The sequence below is a fragment of the Rana temporaria genome, chromosome 3, assembly GCF_905171775.1.
Source record: "Rana temporaria chromosome 3, aRanTem1.1, whole genome shotgun sequence".
Taxonomy (NCBI): Eukaryota; Metazoa; Chordata; class Amphibia; order Anura; family Ranidae; genus Rana; species Rana temporaria.
In genome coordinates, this window is record NC_053491.1 from 276,038,623 (window position 1) to 276,053,397 (window position 14,775).

The following is a 14,775-nucleotide window of genomic DNA, read 5'->3' on the forward strand; positions in this document are numbered from 1 at the left end:
CACAGTCATGCACAGAATAATGTTTGAAAGATGATTTGATTGAAGCTCTACATGGACTTTCTCAGTACCCCAACAATTTCTTCCAAAAACTTAAATTTTATAACACAAATTAAGTTAAAAATCACAAATACATAATTAAAAGATCAGCCTCTACAATCATGGAGAGCATTTATCTTGGCAACTACAGTATACAGGTATAGATCTAATATCCCAATCCTGGAGGGAGGTACAATACAAGGGTACACAAACTCCAACCATACCTACATGTTTTGCGGTATGAGCAGCTTCATCAGGAGGCAGAGATGGAGTCATAGTTTAATAGTTGATATAAACAGACATAATAAAACATTAACAATAATAACAATAACCGCATACACAAAGCATCAGTACATTATTAAATGCCAGGCTGAGCCATAAGGCTAAACCACCACTTAGATGGCAGGAATACAAGCAGAAATTTAAAGTGAAACCCTGGGGGCAGACATGGAAGCTGGCCAGTGCAAGTGACGAAACATAAAAGCAAAGTATGAACTAAAAAAATGTATTCAGAATATATGAAATTGATTAAAATAGGGTACATCCGTAGAGCATGAAAACCCTGGATATGGGATAAAGTAATAACCAGTAAACCAAGGCATGCTTAATCTCGCTAAACAGGAGAAGGGAGGCAAAATATTATAAATGTGTATAAAATGTCCTCCAAGCCCCAAAAAGCAGTTCACTCATGGTGTCCAATAAAGGCAGTATGACAAATTCCTAATGCAAAAACAACTTTCTGACTTAAATAGTGGTGTCAATATATTTTTTGCAAAATAATATAACCAAGAATATTCTGTCTCTAGGACAGATAGCTAAACCTTCTTATCCTATAAACTTCAGATACCATATTTCTTTGATCTAATCTTTATTAGAACAAGCCAGGTGAAACTACAAAATAACAGAAATAGACCTCAATAAGTACAATATTGCATACATTACAGCATAATGATCTACAATATAGCATGAGATAGTAAAAACATACTTTTTGAGTTTTCTAAGGGTTGATGGCGATAGATTGAGAAATACATGTCTTGATTCCTGCAGTATCTTCTCAAAGAATGGTGGCTGCTTCACTTCATGTTAAGATTCTACCCAGAATTCCCTGCTTACTAACAACTTCCTTTACTACACATACCGTGAATCAAATAAACAACTGCAGCAATACCAAAAATGAACCCTAGATGGAGCCTGCACTCCACATAGGATTGTCTTATGTAAATGGCAAACCTTACATGTAATTTTAACAGCACAGATACAGATAATCAGCATAGACATCTGGTGGACAGAACAAAGAATAAAAAGTAAACGTAAGTGCCCTAAACAATTGCCCTAAACAGGAAGGGATATCCCCTCTCTTGAAATCTGGCTGCTCCAGACTAACACACACCCTTCCAGCCAATCAAGGTTAATTAAGTATTAATTAAGTATTAAAAGAAAGATGACTAAAGGGGCAGAGTGAAAAAGACATAATGAGAAACAATAGGAGTATGAAGAAATATTTACATGCCACACACATTTTAACTTTATTGTCTTCTCTGCATTAAGTAAAATAAAAAAACCTTCTGTGCCAGAGGACCCCCAGCCCCCTCCTTATACTTACCTGAGGATGATCTAGCGATGTGCATGAGAGCAGCAGCTCTTCTGGTTCTGTCGCTCCTCGCTGGGCAGATTGATAGCAGTGAGGGAGCAGGGGCGGGGCCGAGCCACCCAATCTGTTTTAATAGACGCAGACAGGACAGCTCGGGACTGAACACACATGAGTTTACCCATATAAAGTGACATTCTTTGTAAGGATTTTGCTGAAGAGGAGGAGCCAGGAGCACTGTGGCGGACCTGGGAAGAGAAGAAACGGGGGCTTGTTTATTATTTTATTAATCAAAAAAATCTTTAAACAGAACATAGCAGAAATGGCCTATGCCTGCCCCTCACTCTTTTCTTATTTTACTTAAGGAGGTTGTAAAGCCTACTTATTTAAAATAACAAACACATTATACTTACCTGCTCTGTGCAATGATTTTGCACAGAGCTGCCCTGAACCTCCTTTTCTGGGATCCCTTCACGCTGCTCTTCTCTGTGCACCAACATAGGAAGCCCCTCTCTTTCTCTGGTCACAGGATTTGATTAACAGCAGCAAGCAGAGAGAGAGTAGAGAGCCATTGCAAGCAGTCACAGTCTGGATCAAGATAGGAAAATATATATAAGTATACAGGGGGGTGAAGGGGCAATACAAATATTGAGACAGTTTTTAACCTAAAGGATAAGTTATTTTTAAAAATTGAAAGGCAATATTTTGCAGGTAAAACAAATGTGCATTTATTTATTTAGAGCATTGCACCTGCAATAGCAGATTGTGGATACAATGTCAAAATTCTACTGACTTTTGGTACAGCAGTCTACCCATAACTCCTGTACAGGCAGACAGTTACTAAAGTCCAATAAAGATCAATGAACTCATTTCATTTAAAACTCAATGGCAGATGGGACTTGTAAATCATTAATTCACAGAACTCTGTGAATGAATGATGCAGCTGTGTGGACAAAGCCCAACAAGCCTTGCTTGTGACAGTGGATGCAGGGAGAAGATCCCCTGCCCACTGTCTTGGCAAAGGGGGAAAACGGTGGTATAGAGGGAGAGTGCTAAATCTGATACATGTTACACCCTGAGTGTTGGTGTAACATGTAACATGTTTAAAAATGTAAACTTATCCATTAATGCAAGGAATGCCTTTACAAAAAACATTAATCATAAAATATGATGCCTTTACCTTCCTCTTTGAACTGATACTGTAATTAATGTACAGTGGGATCTATAAAAATATAGAAAATATGGAGAATTTTATTCTAGGTATTCACATTAAAGAGTTAATAATTAGTATCCATTATGAACTAACAGGCATATTCTTACTGACACTATTCAGCCAGTCCTAATGGAAACATTCTGACTGTACCACACATGCTTAGCTGTCCAACTAGTTTATTAAAGCATTTAGCTGAGCTAAAGGAGGCATCTGTCTGCATTGACCTAAACAGTCAAGTCTGGGCTATATAAGTTTGCATGTTTTTGGAAAGTTAATTTAAAGAAATTATAGTGATAGGATTGTGTGTGCTGGTCTGACCACACTGTACTGGCCATTTTTTCAAAAACTAAAATAGAGCACAATAGTTGTCCAGAGCAACTACTCAGTTTGCATCCCTTAAATGAAGCAATTAATCCAAAGGGTAACAGCCCCAGTTGTATTCTGTTTTCAGAACTCAGCAAAGGAAATTTTTTACATATGTTATGCAAAATGTTTCATTCACATAGTGCTAAGTGCATTTGCAGCTTTCTTTTAACATAACGGTGCATTTGCAGCTTAATGCCTATTTTAGTATGTGTGTGTGTGTGTGTTTGGATAGAATTACATGTTGAACAAAGGGTCATGTCAGCTAATTGAGCAGCAGATGCTCATGTACAAAGCATTGGACAGTGTCCTCTCCAAATATAGCTTGTCTTGAACGATTGGTGTTCCCTTGCATAAAAAAAAAAAAAAAAAAAAAATTGTAATATATATCATGGGAACTCAATGGTCAATTGCAATATCACTCCTTTTAGATAATTAATTTATGTGTTCTATATTATTCAAGTCAATTTCCAGTGAATTGATATTAAGTGGCTGCTGGATTGAAATGGTAGTTACTCAACTGTGTATCAGTATGACTTATAAGACCTTTATCATCACTGGCTTTCTTCCCAGAATTTCCTTTTGGCCTCTCCTTAACTGTAATTATATTTATTTTAGTACTTTATTACCCGGTATATCTTATTATTTCTTAGACTACAACATGCTTAATGTTCAAAGTCCAATTGCTTGCATCCACTGCATTTAAATAGGTCCAATATTTATCTATATATATATGTTTTTTAGAGGGTAATAAAGGACAGTTGCAGTGTATTTATCTGGGATATGAGTGGAAAATATGCGTGATGCCTAAAAGGCCAGATTATATATATATATATATATATATATATATATATATATATATATATATATATATATATATATATATATATATATATATATATATATAGATTATAGAAAAAAATATATACAGATTTGCTGGCATTGCAGGTCATATTCTGCTTCAATCAATAGTCTTACTATACAATATTTTCTATTATGAATGCTACATACCATTACCTTGCTTCCAATTGTTTAATGTCACTCATTAATCAGTCACTTACTAAAATATGTAGTGACTTTTTGCCCCATAAGCTGGCATTCTGAACCTGGGAATAGTACATCCTGGCTAGGCATTGTGGCAGACATGTTTAAACAGTAATAATGGCAAAACCGAATAAAAAAATTTGTGGAGTGTACACAATGCTTACATATACATTGTTTTCAACCATATATTAATCTGGAGTCTTGCTTTAAAGCTTAAAGTGGAAGGAAAGGCTTCTCCTTAAGTCAGTGCTAAGCAATCAGTACCCACAATAGCATAAAATCAGCATAGTTCAAATTGTTTAAATTTGCCTCTTAGTGCCTTTTTTTGTCAACAAGCCACTAATCATGTGACCTGAAGCCCCTGGGGTTTTCTTGTTCACTGTGGCTGCTGGGCATGTCCCCTGCAGCCTTAGGATCATCATAATCGGAAGTGACATAGCTAGCCAGGAGGCATTAACATTGAAGGATAGCGACGTCACTTGTGGAAGTGACATATGCCTCTAGTGTTTCATAGTAATAGGACTCCAAACATCTCTGTTACTTCAGTGGCTCCACGGCTGGAGGATGTTAGTTTCATAAGATTCATACACAAGTGTTTCTGTGTGTCTGCTCAGATGGCCAGGAAAGATGGGGCGGTGCTGGGTGGGGTGGGGTGGAGCTACTCGGAACCCTTCCTGACTGACAGCAGTTTAAGGAAGTGCCAAATTCACCTCAATGGGTAAACCATTGTTGGTAGAAAACAAGAGACTGCTGATTGTCTATCTTAGACTACTGATTCTAAGCTAGAAAATCAACAGGTCACAAAATGCTTAATATCAAAGTTTAAGTTCTATGACATATTAATCATGGTCACGTTTTCACTAAATGTGATTCCACTTTATACGTGGGCTAAACAAATATTGCCTAAATACAACTGGTCATTGCTGCTCTCTCTCCTTGTGCAGAATGACTGGACCTGTTTCCCTCTTACAGCTCTGCTATGTGCAGCATAGTGATGATATCACTGCTTTCCTTACAAGATTACTGTATTTATTGGCGTATAACACTCAATTTTTTACCCTGAAAATAGACGGTAAACTGTGCCTGCATGTTATACGCAGGGGGCTGTGGAAAGTTTTTTCCTGAAACTTCTCTCTTAACCACTACCCAACCGCGCCATAGCGAAAATACTGCTACAGCGCGGTGGAGTTATTCCGGGACGACGTCCCTGGGACGTCCTCCCAGAATCCTTCACTCGCGTGCCCCCTGGGCGCGCTCCCGGAATCATCTGTGAGTGCCGGGTCTAGAAGACCCGGCGCATCACAGATCGCGGTAAATCGCCGCTGATAGCGGCGGTTTACCACGTGATCGCTCCGTCAAATGACGAAGCGATCACTTGTAAACAGGCGTCATGTCATAACGCCGGTTCCTCCCTCTCCTCTCTGTACCGATCGGTACAGTGTGAGAGGAGAGGGGGGAGAGCGGCAGCAGCAGCAGCTGCTGTGGCTGGATCTGTGACAAATGCAGTCACAGATCCATCCCTCCCTCCCTGTGCAATACTCTGCAATTAACCCCTCATACTCTGCAATACCCCCCATACTCTGCAATTAACCACCCATACTCTGCAATTAACCCCCATACTCTGCAATTAACCCCCATACTCTGCATTTAACCCCCCATACTCTGCATTTAACCCCCCATACTCTGCAATTAACCCCCCATACTCTGCAATAACCCCCCCATACTCTGCAATAACCCCCCCATACTCTGCAATAACCCCCCATACTCTGCAATAACCCCCCCCATACTCTGCAAAACCCCCCCCATACTCTGCAAAAACCCCCCATACTCTGCAATAACCCCCCCATACTCTGCAATACCCCCCCATACTCTGCAATAACCCCCCCCATACTCGGCAATAACCCCCCCCATACTCTGCAATACCACCCAATACTCCGCAATACCCCCAATACTCCGCAATACCTGCTAATATGACAGAAACAAGTTTTTTTTTTTTTTTTTACAGAATTTTCTGTGTTTTTTCTTTTATAGCGCAAAAAATAAAAATCGCAGAGGTGATCAAATACCACCAAAAGAAAGCTCTATTTGTGGGAAAAAAAGGACAAAAATTTCAGATGGGCACAATGTTGTATGACTGAGTAATTGTCATTCAAATTGTGAGAGCACCGAAAGCTGAAAATTGGTCTGGTGAGGAAGGGGGTTTAAGTGCCCAGTGGTCAAGAGGTTAAAGTTAGGGTGCGTGTTATATGCCTGTGCGTGTTATACGCCAATAAATATGGTACATGTGGGTTTACAGAGGCATTTAGTGCATACTACATCCTTTGTATTTCCTTTGTGGTTATAAAAAGAAAAATACATATTTAAATGAAAGCTCCAGTATACCTATCACAATAACACTTAATCCCTAGAATTCATGAAGATGGTCGTAAAAAAACACTCTTTAGAACCCTGTCACACCTCTGCACAAGAAAATGTTACGGCTTGTGACAGATTCATGTACCCGATAAAAACTAGTGCATGAATTTGTTGCATGGAGGCCTGCACTGAGGCTGGTGTGTCCATACTGGATACTCTGTCCTCACTAAAACTCAGTAAGACTGCACAGGTCAGTAAGCACAGGCTCAGTTGCTGAGAATTTTTTGTATTTTTTTGGGCCAGTCAACTGGGGAGTCTGAGTGACTATTTCCCCATAAGGGTCAACTTCCCTGGCAGTGGATTTGAGTTTTTCTGTTTGGTGGGCGGAACCTAATTAGGATCCTGAGAGATTGGTCACCATTAGTCTACTACCATCTGTTATCAATCAGGAGGAATACACTTTCAGTGTTTAACCCTTGATCATTGGTTGCAAAGATGCTGATAGCCAGCATTCTAGCAACAAATTAAGCTATGTGTCTGACAAAGCAACCAGTGATGGGAGGTGGGGTGTTGCACTTATAAAGTGGTTATAAAGCCTACGCATATTTTTACCCTAATGAATTATTTTTAAATTAAGGTAAAACATGTTTAGGCATCCTCCCTCAGAATCCTCCCTCACCCCAGAGCCCTGAGCCCTTATTCAATCCAGTGCTGTTCCCGTCTGAAGCTCTTTTCTCCACTCACCTTTAGGTTCCTTGGGCTTTGCTGAGGTAGCAGGAGAAATTGTGACAAGGGATCAGGGGGCAGGGCCCCCTGTTGGTGCTCCTCTTTCCTTCCCTTCAACTGTGGGTATAGAATCGGGTATATGGGACTGTACGATATTTTATTTTATTTTTTTTATGGTTGAACTGGATGGACTTGTGTCTTTTTTCAACCTGACTAACTATGTAACTATGTGCCCACATAAAAAGCCACTTTCTATGGGGGCACTCAGTGAAGGGGAGCAACCAGGAGCACCAGTGGGGGGGGGGGGGGGGGGGGGGGGCTGTGAAGAGAAGGTTTGAGGCTGCTCTGTGCAAATCCATAGCACATGCCAGGTAAGTATAAACCTGTTTGTTATTTTTTTTGTAAAGAGCTTTTAAATTCTCTTCAACATGTCCATTCTTCAGCTTATAAAAACACACAGTACACCATACACAGCTGTACACAGCCCCAATCTGAGTACTCTGGTCTGCCTGGTAATACCATTGGAGTTTGTTTCAATTAATTAACCTCTATTGTTGTTATCTATGAACTTGTGTTAATTCTTTTTGAATTTTTCCAGAGACATAGTGACATATTGTGAAATAGGCACACATAAAAACTACAGTTAAACATCGGATTACAAGCATAATCTGTTCCAGGAGTATGCTCGTAATCCAAAGTACTCGCATATCAAAGCGAGTTTTCCTATTGAAGTCAATGGAAAAAAAAAATTGTTCCGCATTGACTTCAATGGGATGCAATACCGAATGCAGCCACAGGTGGGGGTGCGCCAGAGAGCGCCGAAAAGGGCCAAAGACACTTTGGCCCGTTTCCTGCACCCCCGTACCTCAGGCCAAATGAGGTACTGCATGCCAATGTTCGGCTTTTCTTGGCTCCTGCGCCCCCGTACCTCAGGCCAAATGAGGTACTGCAGGCCTATTTTTGGCTCTGCTTGGCTTCTGCGCACCATACCTCAGACCAAATTAGGTACTGCAGGCCTATTTAGCTAAAAGTTGCTCGCAAATAAAAATGCTCTCAAACCAAGTTACTCTTAAACCGAGGTTTCACTGTACCTGAAATTTCATGAACCAGACAAAGGGGTTTTAAAAGGGGCCATACCATCAGAAGAGTATTGCAAATGCTTTATTGAATTTTCCAAATTTGTGTTTTATATTGTATATTGTACCCACCTAATTTATAAGAATAAATTAATGATATGTCAATAATGGATTTTTTTGGTTTTTATAGGTCCAACAAATCATCATAGCCAGTCAACGCTTCGGCCCCCTCTTCCCCCTCCTCACAACCATACACTGTCTCATCACCACTCTTCAGCCAACTCCCTCAATAAGAACTCTTTGACTAACAGACGAAACCAGATTCATGCACCGGCTCCAGTTTCTAATGATCTGGCCACAACTCCAGAGTCAGTTCAGCTTCAGGACAGCTGGGTACTCAACAGTAATGTTCCACTGGAGACCAGGTAAGCTTCATGCACACTTATGACCCTGTCCTATTTGTTCTGGCTTTAAATCAATAAATGTACCGTAAGCATAATATTATGTCCAAATATTCATAGCAAACCTTACTATGTGGTATTGAGGTTAAACTATAACAGTGATTACAGCTTATGTAAGTGTACCACTTATTTGAGGGTGCTGGCTCCTGATAGTCCCCAGGTAAACTGTCCTACATATAAAATTACACATATACACACGTATACAGTATATATGAACAGTATATATATATATATATATATATATATATATATATATATATATATATATATATATATATATATATATTTATAGATATATTTATATATCTATATACATAGATATATTTATATATCTATATATATACTGTAGATATATTTATATATCTATATATATAGATATACTGTATATATACTGTAGCGGCACAGCATTGTCTAGTAACCTTGCAATTGTCACTTAGGAATGAGCTTTATGTTCGGGTCGAACATGAGTTCGACAATTTGGGGTGTTCACGGCAAATTCGAAAGCCGCGGAACACCCTTTAAAAGTCTATGGGAGAAATCAAAAGTGCTAATTTTAAAGGTTAATATGCAAGTTATTGTCATAAAACGTGTTTAGGGACCAGGGTCCTGCCCCAGGGGACATGTATCAATGCTATTTTTTTTTTAAACTGCTGTTTTTTCGGGAGCAGTGATTTTAATAATGCTTAAAGTGAAACAATAAAAGTAAAATAGCGCTTTACATTTCGTACCTGGGGGGTGTCTATAGTATGCCTGTAAAGTAGCTCATGTTTCCCTTGTTTATAACAGTCCCTGCACAACATGATATTTCGAAAGGAAAACAAGTAATTTAAAACTACTTGTCCAATTGTCGAAATCCGGCAATACAGATAAAAGTCATTGAAAAAAACGACATGGGTCCCCCCCCCCAGTCCATTACCAGGCCCTTTGAGTCTGCTATGAATATTAAGGGGAACCTTGAAGCAAAAAAAAAATCCTTCTATGAGTCCGACCCGCCGCTACAAACGATACTACCTCCATAGGCCCGCCCCCTCTGACGCAACAGGATTTCTGGCGAGTTTCACAGGAAACCCCTGTTGCGTCAGAGGGGGCAGGGTCACCTGTCCACATCACGGGTGGCTCCGCCTTCAGTTATAAAACAGCTGTCCGATGGGTCGCACGTCATTCGGCCAGGAGCCTCCTATAGAGGCGGTATCGTTCATAGTGCCAGGTCGGACTCGTAGAAGGAATTTTTTTTTTATTAAAGGACTTGTCCCAACTCCGTTAATATTCATGGAAGAAATACTGTGCTAACAAAGCAAAATAATCTGAATGAGCAGCAGATAGATAGTGAAAATACACACCAATATAAAAAACAAAACAAAGATTATACAAAGGTTAACAAACAGTTGTATGACACCAAATGCTAGTTGGTACCAATAAGCCAATAATCAAAATGACATAAATTAGTGCAAAAAGTTACAAATAATAGTCCAATATTGAATGAAGATCAAGGATGAATGTTTTTAGGATTTCTGGAGACAGTAGCAGAGGAACTGGCTCAGTTAAAGAAACTATTAGATTAGCACCTGAATGATCACAACATGTAGGGATATACAATGTAATATTGACATACAATCTTGATGTCTTTTTTCAACCTCACCTACTATGTAACTAAGTTAAAGCTTAATAAAGCAATGGGCCCCGATGGTATTCATCCCTAAGGGAACTTAGATGGGCGCCATTATCAATCAAAGTCAGTAAACCTATCAGGAGAGAGAGGGGGCGGGGCTAAGGCTAAAATTGACCCATGGAGCTTGTTTAAATGGACCCATGGAGCTTGGGTGCCCCCATAGCAAGCTAGTGTGCGGGTCAGGAAAGCTGGCGAGGGACCCGAAAAGAGATATAATCGGAGCTGCTCTGGGCAAAACCACTGCACAGAGCAGGTAAGTATAACATGTTTGTTATTTTTATACAAAAATAATGAGACTTTAATATCACTTTAACCTATATGTAGGTGATATAACTAAAGGTTTGTTGGGCAAGGTATGTCTTTTTGCTGATGATATAAAGGTGTGTAATAGGGCTGATATCCCTAGAGGTATCTGTTGGTTTAACTGGATGGACTTTTTTCAACCAGACTAACTATGTAACATGGAACATGATTTGGCATTGCTGGAAGATTGGTCAAAGCAGTGGAAAGTTCAGTGTTTCTAAATGTAAAATAATGCACCTAGGGAAAAGTAATCACTTTTGGAGGACAGTGCTAACCAGTAGTATAGAAGTAAAATATTTGGCGGTACTTATTTCAGATGATTGCAAGAAAAGCTAATGTAATTCTAGGATGCATCACTAGAGGGATCATCAGAGGGAGGGAGGAAGTCCTGATTCCCCTATATGGATCTTTAGTGAGACCTAATTTAGAATACTGCGTCCGTTTCTGGAGAACTCACAAAAATATATTGATAAGATAGAACCAGTCCAGAGACGGGTAACACAAATGGTGAAAGGTCTGGGGGATAAAACATACAGAGAGTGACTTTAGGAACTTAATATGTACAGTCTGGAGGTAAGAAGGGTAAGGGGAGACATGATTAAGGCTTGGTTCACACCTAAACCGGCGGCGGATTGCACAGCATCACTGTCCGTCCCTGTTCTGTGTTTCAGGCGAATCAGGGCAGAATCCTTGGAGCCAGCACCTCCCGAACCTTAACAGGGTTTAGGATGCTCAAAACTCCTTGGCTGCTGTGCTGTTTATGTGACAGCTGCAATGTTAGGGAGGGAGCCCAGCTGCACTGAGAATTGAGTGTTTGGATGGACAACATATATATGAAATTGTCACTTGCATTGACACGAGGCAACCATATGAGGCATGATGAAATTCTGGAGTGTCATAGATTATCCTTATGAATTCCACTAAGTATTGTTATCTGATCTGACTCCTTTGCAAAATCAGCGGTAGTATTTTTTAACAGAAACTTACATATGCTAACGAAAACAATCCCTTTCAAAAAATGCTTTCTTTATTTCTTGAAAAATATCTTATTGAAATCTCAAACTAATTCAGAAATACATGTGTACACTAGACAAACTGCGGCATAACATTTAATTCATAGCTGCATTAATAGTAGTCTTGGACACCATTATTATGATTGATTTTGGTTAAAACCAGTAACAAAACGTTCTCACTATTTGAATATCAATTAGTAAACAAAAAAGTTCCCTGAATTAGTTTACTAGCTTCAAGGCCAGTTTATTTTAGATCACATACTGTATAAATATATAGAAAATCTTCTACCATATAACATACATAATGTTGAATTGTTCACTATGTGAGACGGCATGCTGAAGTTCCTAGAAAACATTTATTGAAACTCTTAATTTCCTACATGACATTGCAATCTATACTAACTGCACCTGCAGCTTTTGTTCTCGTTTCTACAAAACAGATAAATACCTTGTTCAAGTTCTCGCTAGAATCTGAAACCTGCTTCATCTACTTTTGATTTCCAATCCCCTCAGTCTTTCTATACCATTGACACTACAGTATCTTCTAGGGAAAACAATTACTGTGCAACAATCCATATTTAATAATGTATAATATTTATAAATGAATTTCTTTAAGGAAAAGGGTATGATTCTTACAAATGAATAACACCCTCCAGCCCTAGGGCTTTTGTCCATGGGCTAAGCCCCACCTATCGTCATTTATCCACAGTGGCCCGGATTCACATACATCGACGCATATTTATGCGGGCGTAGCGTATCTAATATACGCTACGCCGACGCAGCGCATGGATGCAAGCACTGGATTCACAAAGCACTCGCCCCCAAATCTACGCTGAGTTTCCTCGGCGTAAGCCAGCGTAGGTGGAAGTGGGCGTGAGCCATGTTAATGAGGCGTGACCCCATGCAAATGATGGATTGAGCGTCATAAAGATACGAATAACGTACGGTCCTACTCTCTAAGATACGACGAATCACTGCCTACGACGTGAACGTAACCTACGCCCAGCCCTATTCACGTACTACGTAAACGACAAAAGATATGATGGCTTGTGTTCCCTGGTCCATACCTTTGCATGAGTTGCGCCTCCTATATGGGGAATAACTTTACGGCTGACGTACGACTTACGCAAACCGCGTATATTATGCGCCGGGCGCAACTACGTTCGTGAATCGGCGTATCTCCCTCATTTCCATATGTGCATAGAAAATCTATCAAATGCGCCCAGCGTAAATATGCGCCCACTATACGACGGTGTAGGAAAGTTACGTCGGTCAGATGAAGCCTATTTTCAGGCGTATCTCAGTTTATGGGCACGGCGCATAGATACGATGGCGCATACTTACACTTACGTGGCGTATCTGGAGATACGTCGGCGTAAGTGCTTTGTGAATCCGGGCCAAAATGTCTAAACCTTCACTACCACTGAAGTTCTGTAATTTCCTATTAATTGGTGGGGAGGGGATATTTTGCATACGTTGAGGTCACATATACAGCTTGAGCCAAGGATCCAAAGGGTATCAGAATTCTGTTTTTAGAATAACACAGGTACTTGCATGAATGACAAAATTGTTGCATTTCAGCACTGTTATGCCATGTACATACGACCGTTTCCCGGATTGTCATTGTGTCATTGTCAGTGTGTGGGCTCCAGAGCATTTTTCACAAAAAATGACTATTAAAAATTTCGAACATGCTCTAATTTTTCACAACATTTTTAACGTTGCCGCTTTTAACGTCGTAAAAAATTGTCGTTTGTGGGCTTTAACGACGTGAAAAAAAAGGGCATGCTCAGAAGCAAGTTGTGAGACGGGAGCGCTCATTCTGGTAAAACTAACATTCATAATGGAGATAGCACATTCATCACGCTGTAACAGACAGAAAAGCATGAATATTATTTTACTAACACAAAATCAGCAAAAGCAGCCTAAAGGGTGGCACCTCCTGAATGGAACTTCCCCTTTATAGTGGCACTGTACTTGTTGTAGAGCATTTTTTTTCACGATCGTGTGTAGGCAAGGCCGTTTTAACAATTGTTTTTTTCTAGACCATTAAAAATTTCATTTTTTACAACCCGAAAAATGGTCGTGTGTACGAGGCATAATTCTAGAAAAGTTCATACATGTCGCTTTCCCTTTATAGGTCACTACAATAAAGTGCACCTGTCACTATGCCTAGTACAGATGCACTATACCAATGGGCAACATACATGTGTATTAGGATGAAGCTGATAAAAAAATAAACACTCTAAAGTTTCACTTCCTGTGATATACTGTATTTGCTGGCGTATAAGAAGACCTTTTAGGCCGGGTACACACGGACAAACATGTATGGTGAAAGCGGTCCGTCGGACCGTTTCCACCATACATGTCTGCCAGAGGGCTTCTGTACGATGGTTGTACACACCATCGTACAGAAGTCCGCGCGTAAACAATACGCGGGGCGTGTCCGCGGTGTCGCCGCGTCGATGACGCGGTGTCGCCGCGACAATGACGCGGCGACGTGCGCGGCCCGCCTTTAAAATGCTTCCACGCATGCGTCGAAGTCATTCGACGCATGCGAGGGACGGCGGGCGCCTGGACATGTACGGTAGGTCTGTACTGACGACCGTACATGTCCGAGCGGGCTGAATTCCAGCGGGCTGTTTTAAAACAAGTCCAGGAATATTTGTCCGCTGGGAAAAGGCCCGGCGGGCAAATGTTTGCTGGAATTCGGCCCGCTCGCGCCCACACACGACCAAACATGTCTGCTGAAACTGGCCTGCGGGCCAGTTTCAGCAGACATGTTTGCTCGTGAGTATGGGGCCTTACACTCAAAAAAACTGGCCAAAAAGCAGGGGTCGTCTTATACGCCGGGTCAGCTGCTCGGATGCCAGATGGATGTGCAGTAATACTGTATGTAGCTTCGGCTACATACAGTATATACCGCTT

The 14,775-nt window shown here is 40.4% G+C and overlaps 1 protein-coding gene across 1 annotated transcript in view; it reads left to right on the forward strand.

Annotated features, from left to right (window-relative positions):
• Nucleotides 1-14,775, forward strand: part of TENM2 (teneurin transmembrane protein 2) — a 1,404,789-nt gene that overhangs the window by 698,719 nt on the left and 691,295 nt on the right. The window contains exon 4 of the mRNA XM_040344668.1: nt 8,592-8,826. Coding sequence (XP_040200602.1) covers nt 8,592-8,826 — 235 coding nt within the window. The remainder of the gene's footprint in view (nt 1-8,591; nt 8,827-14,775) is intronic.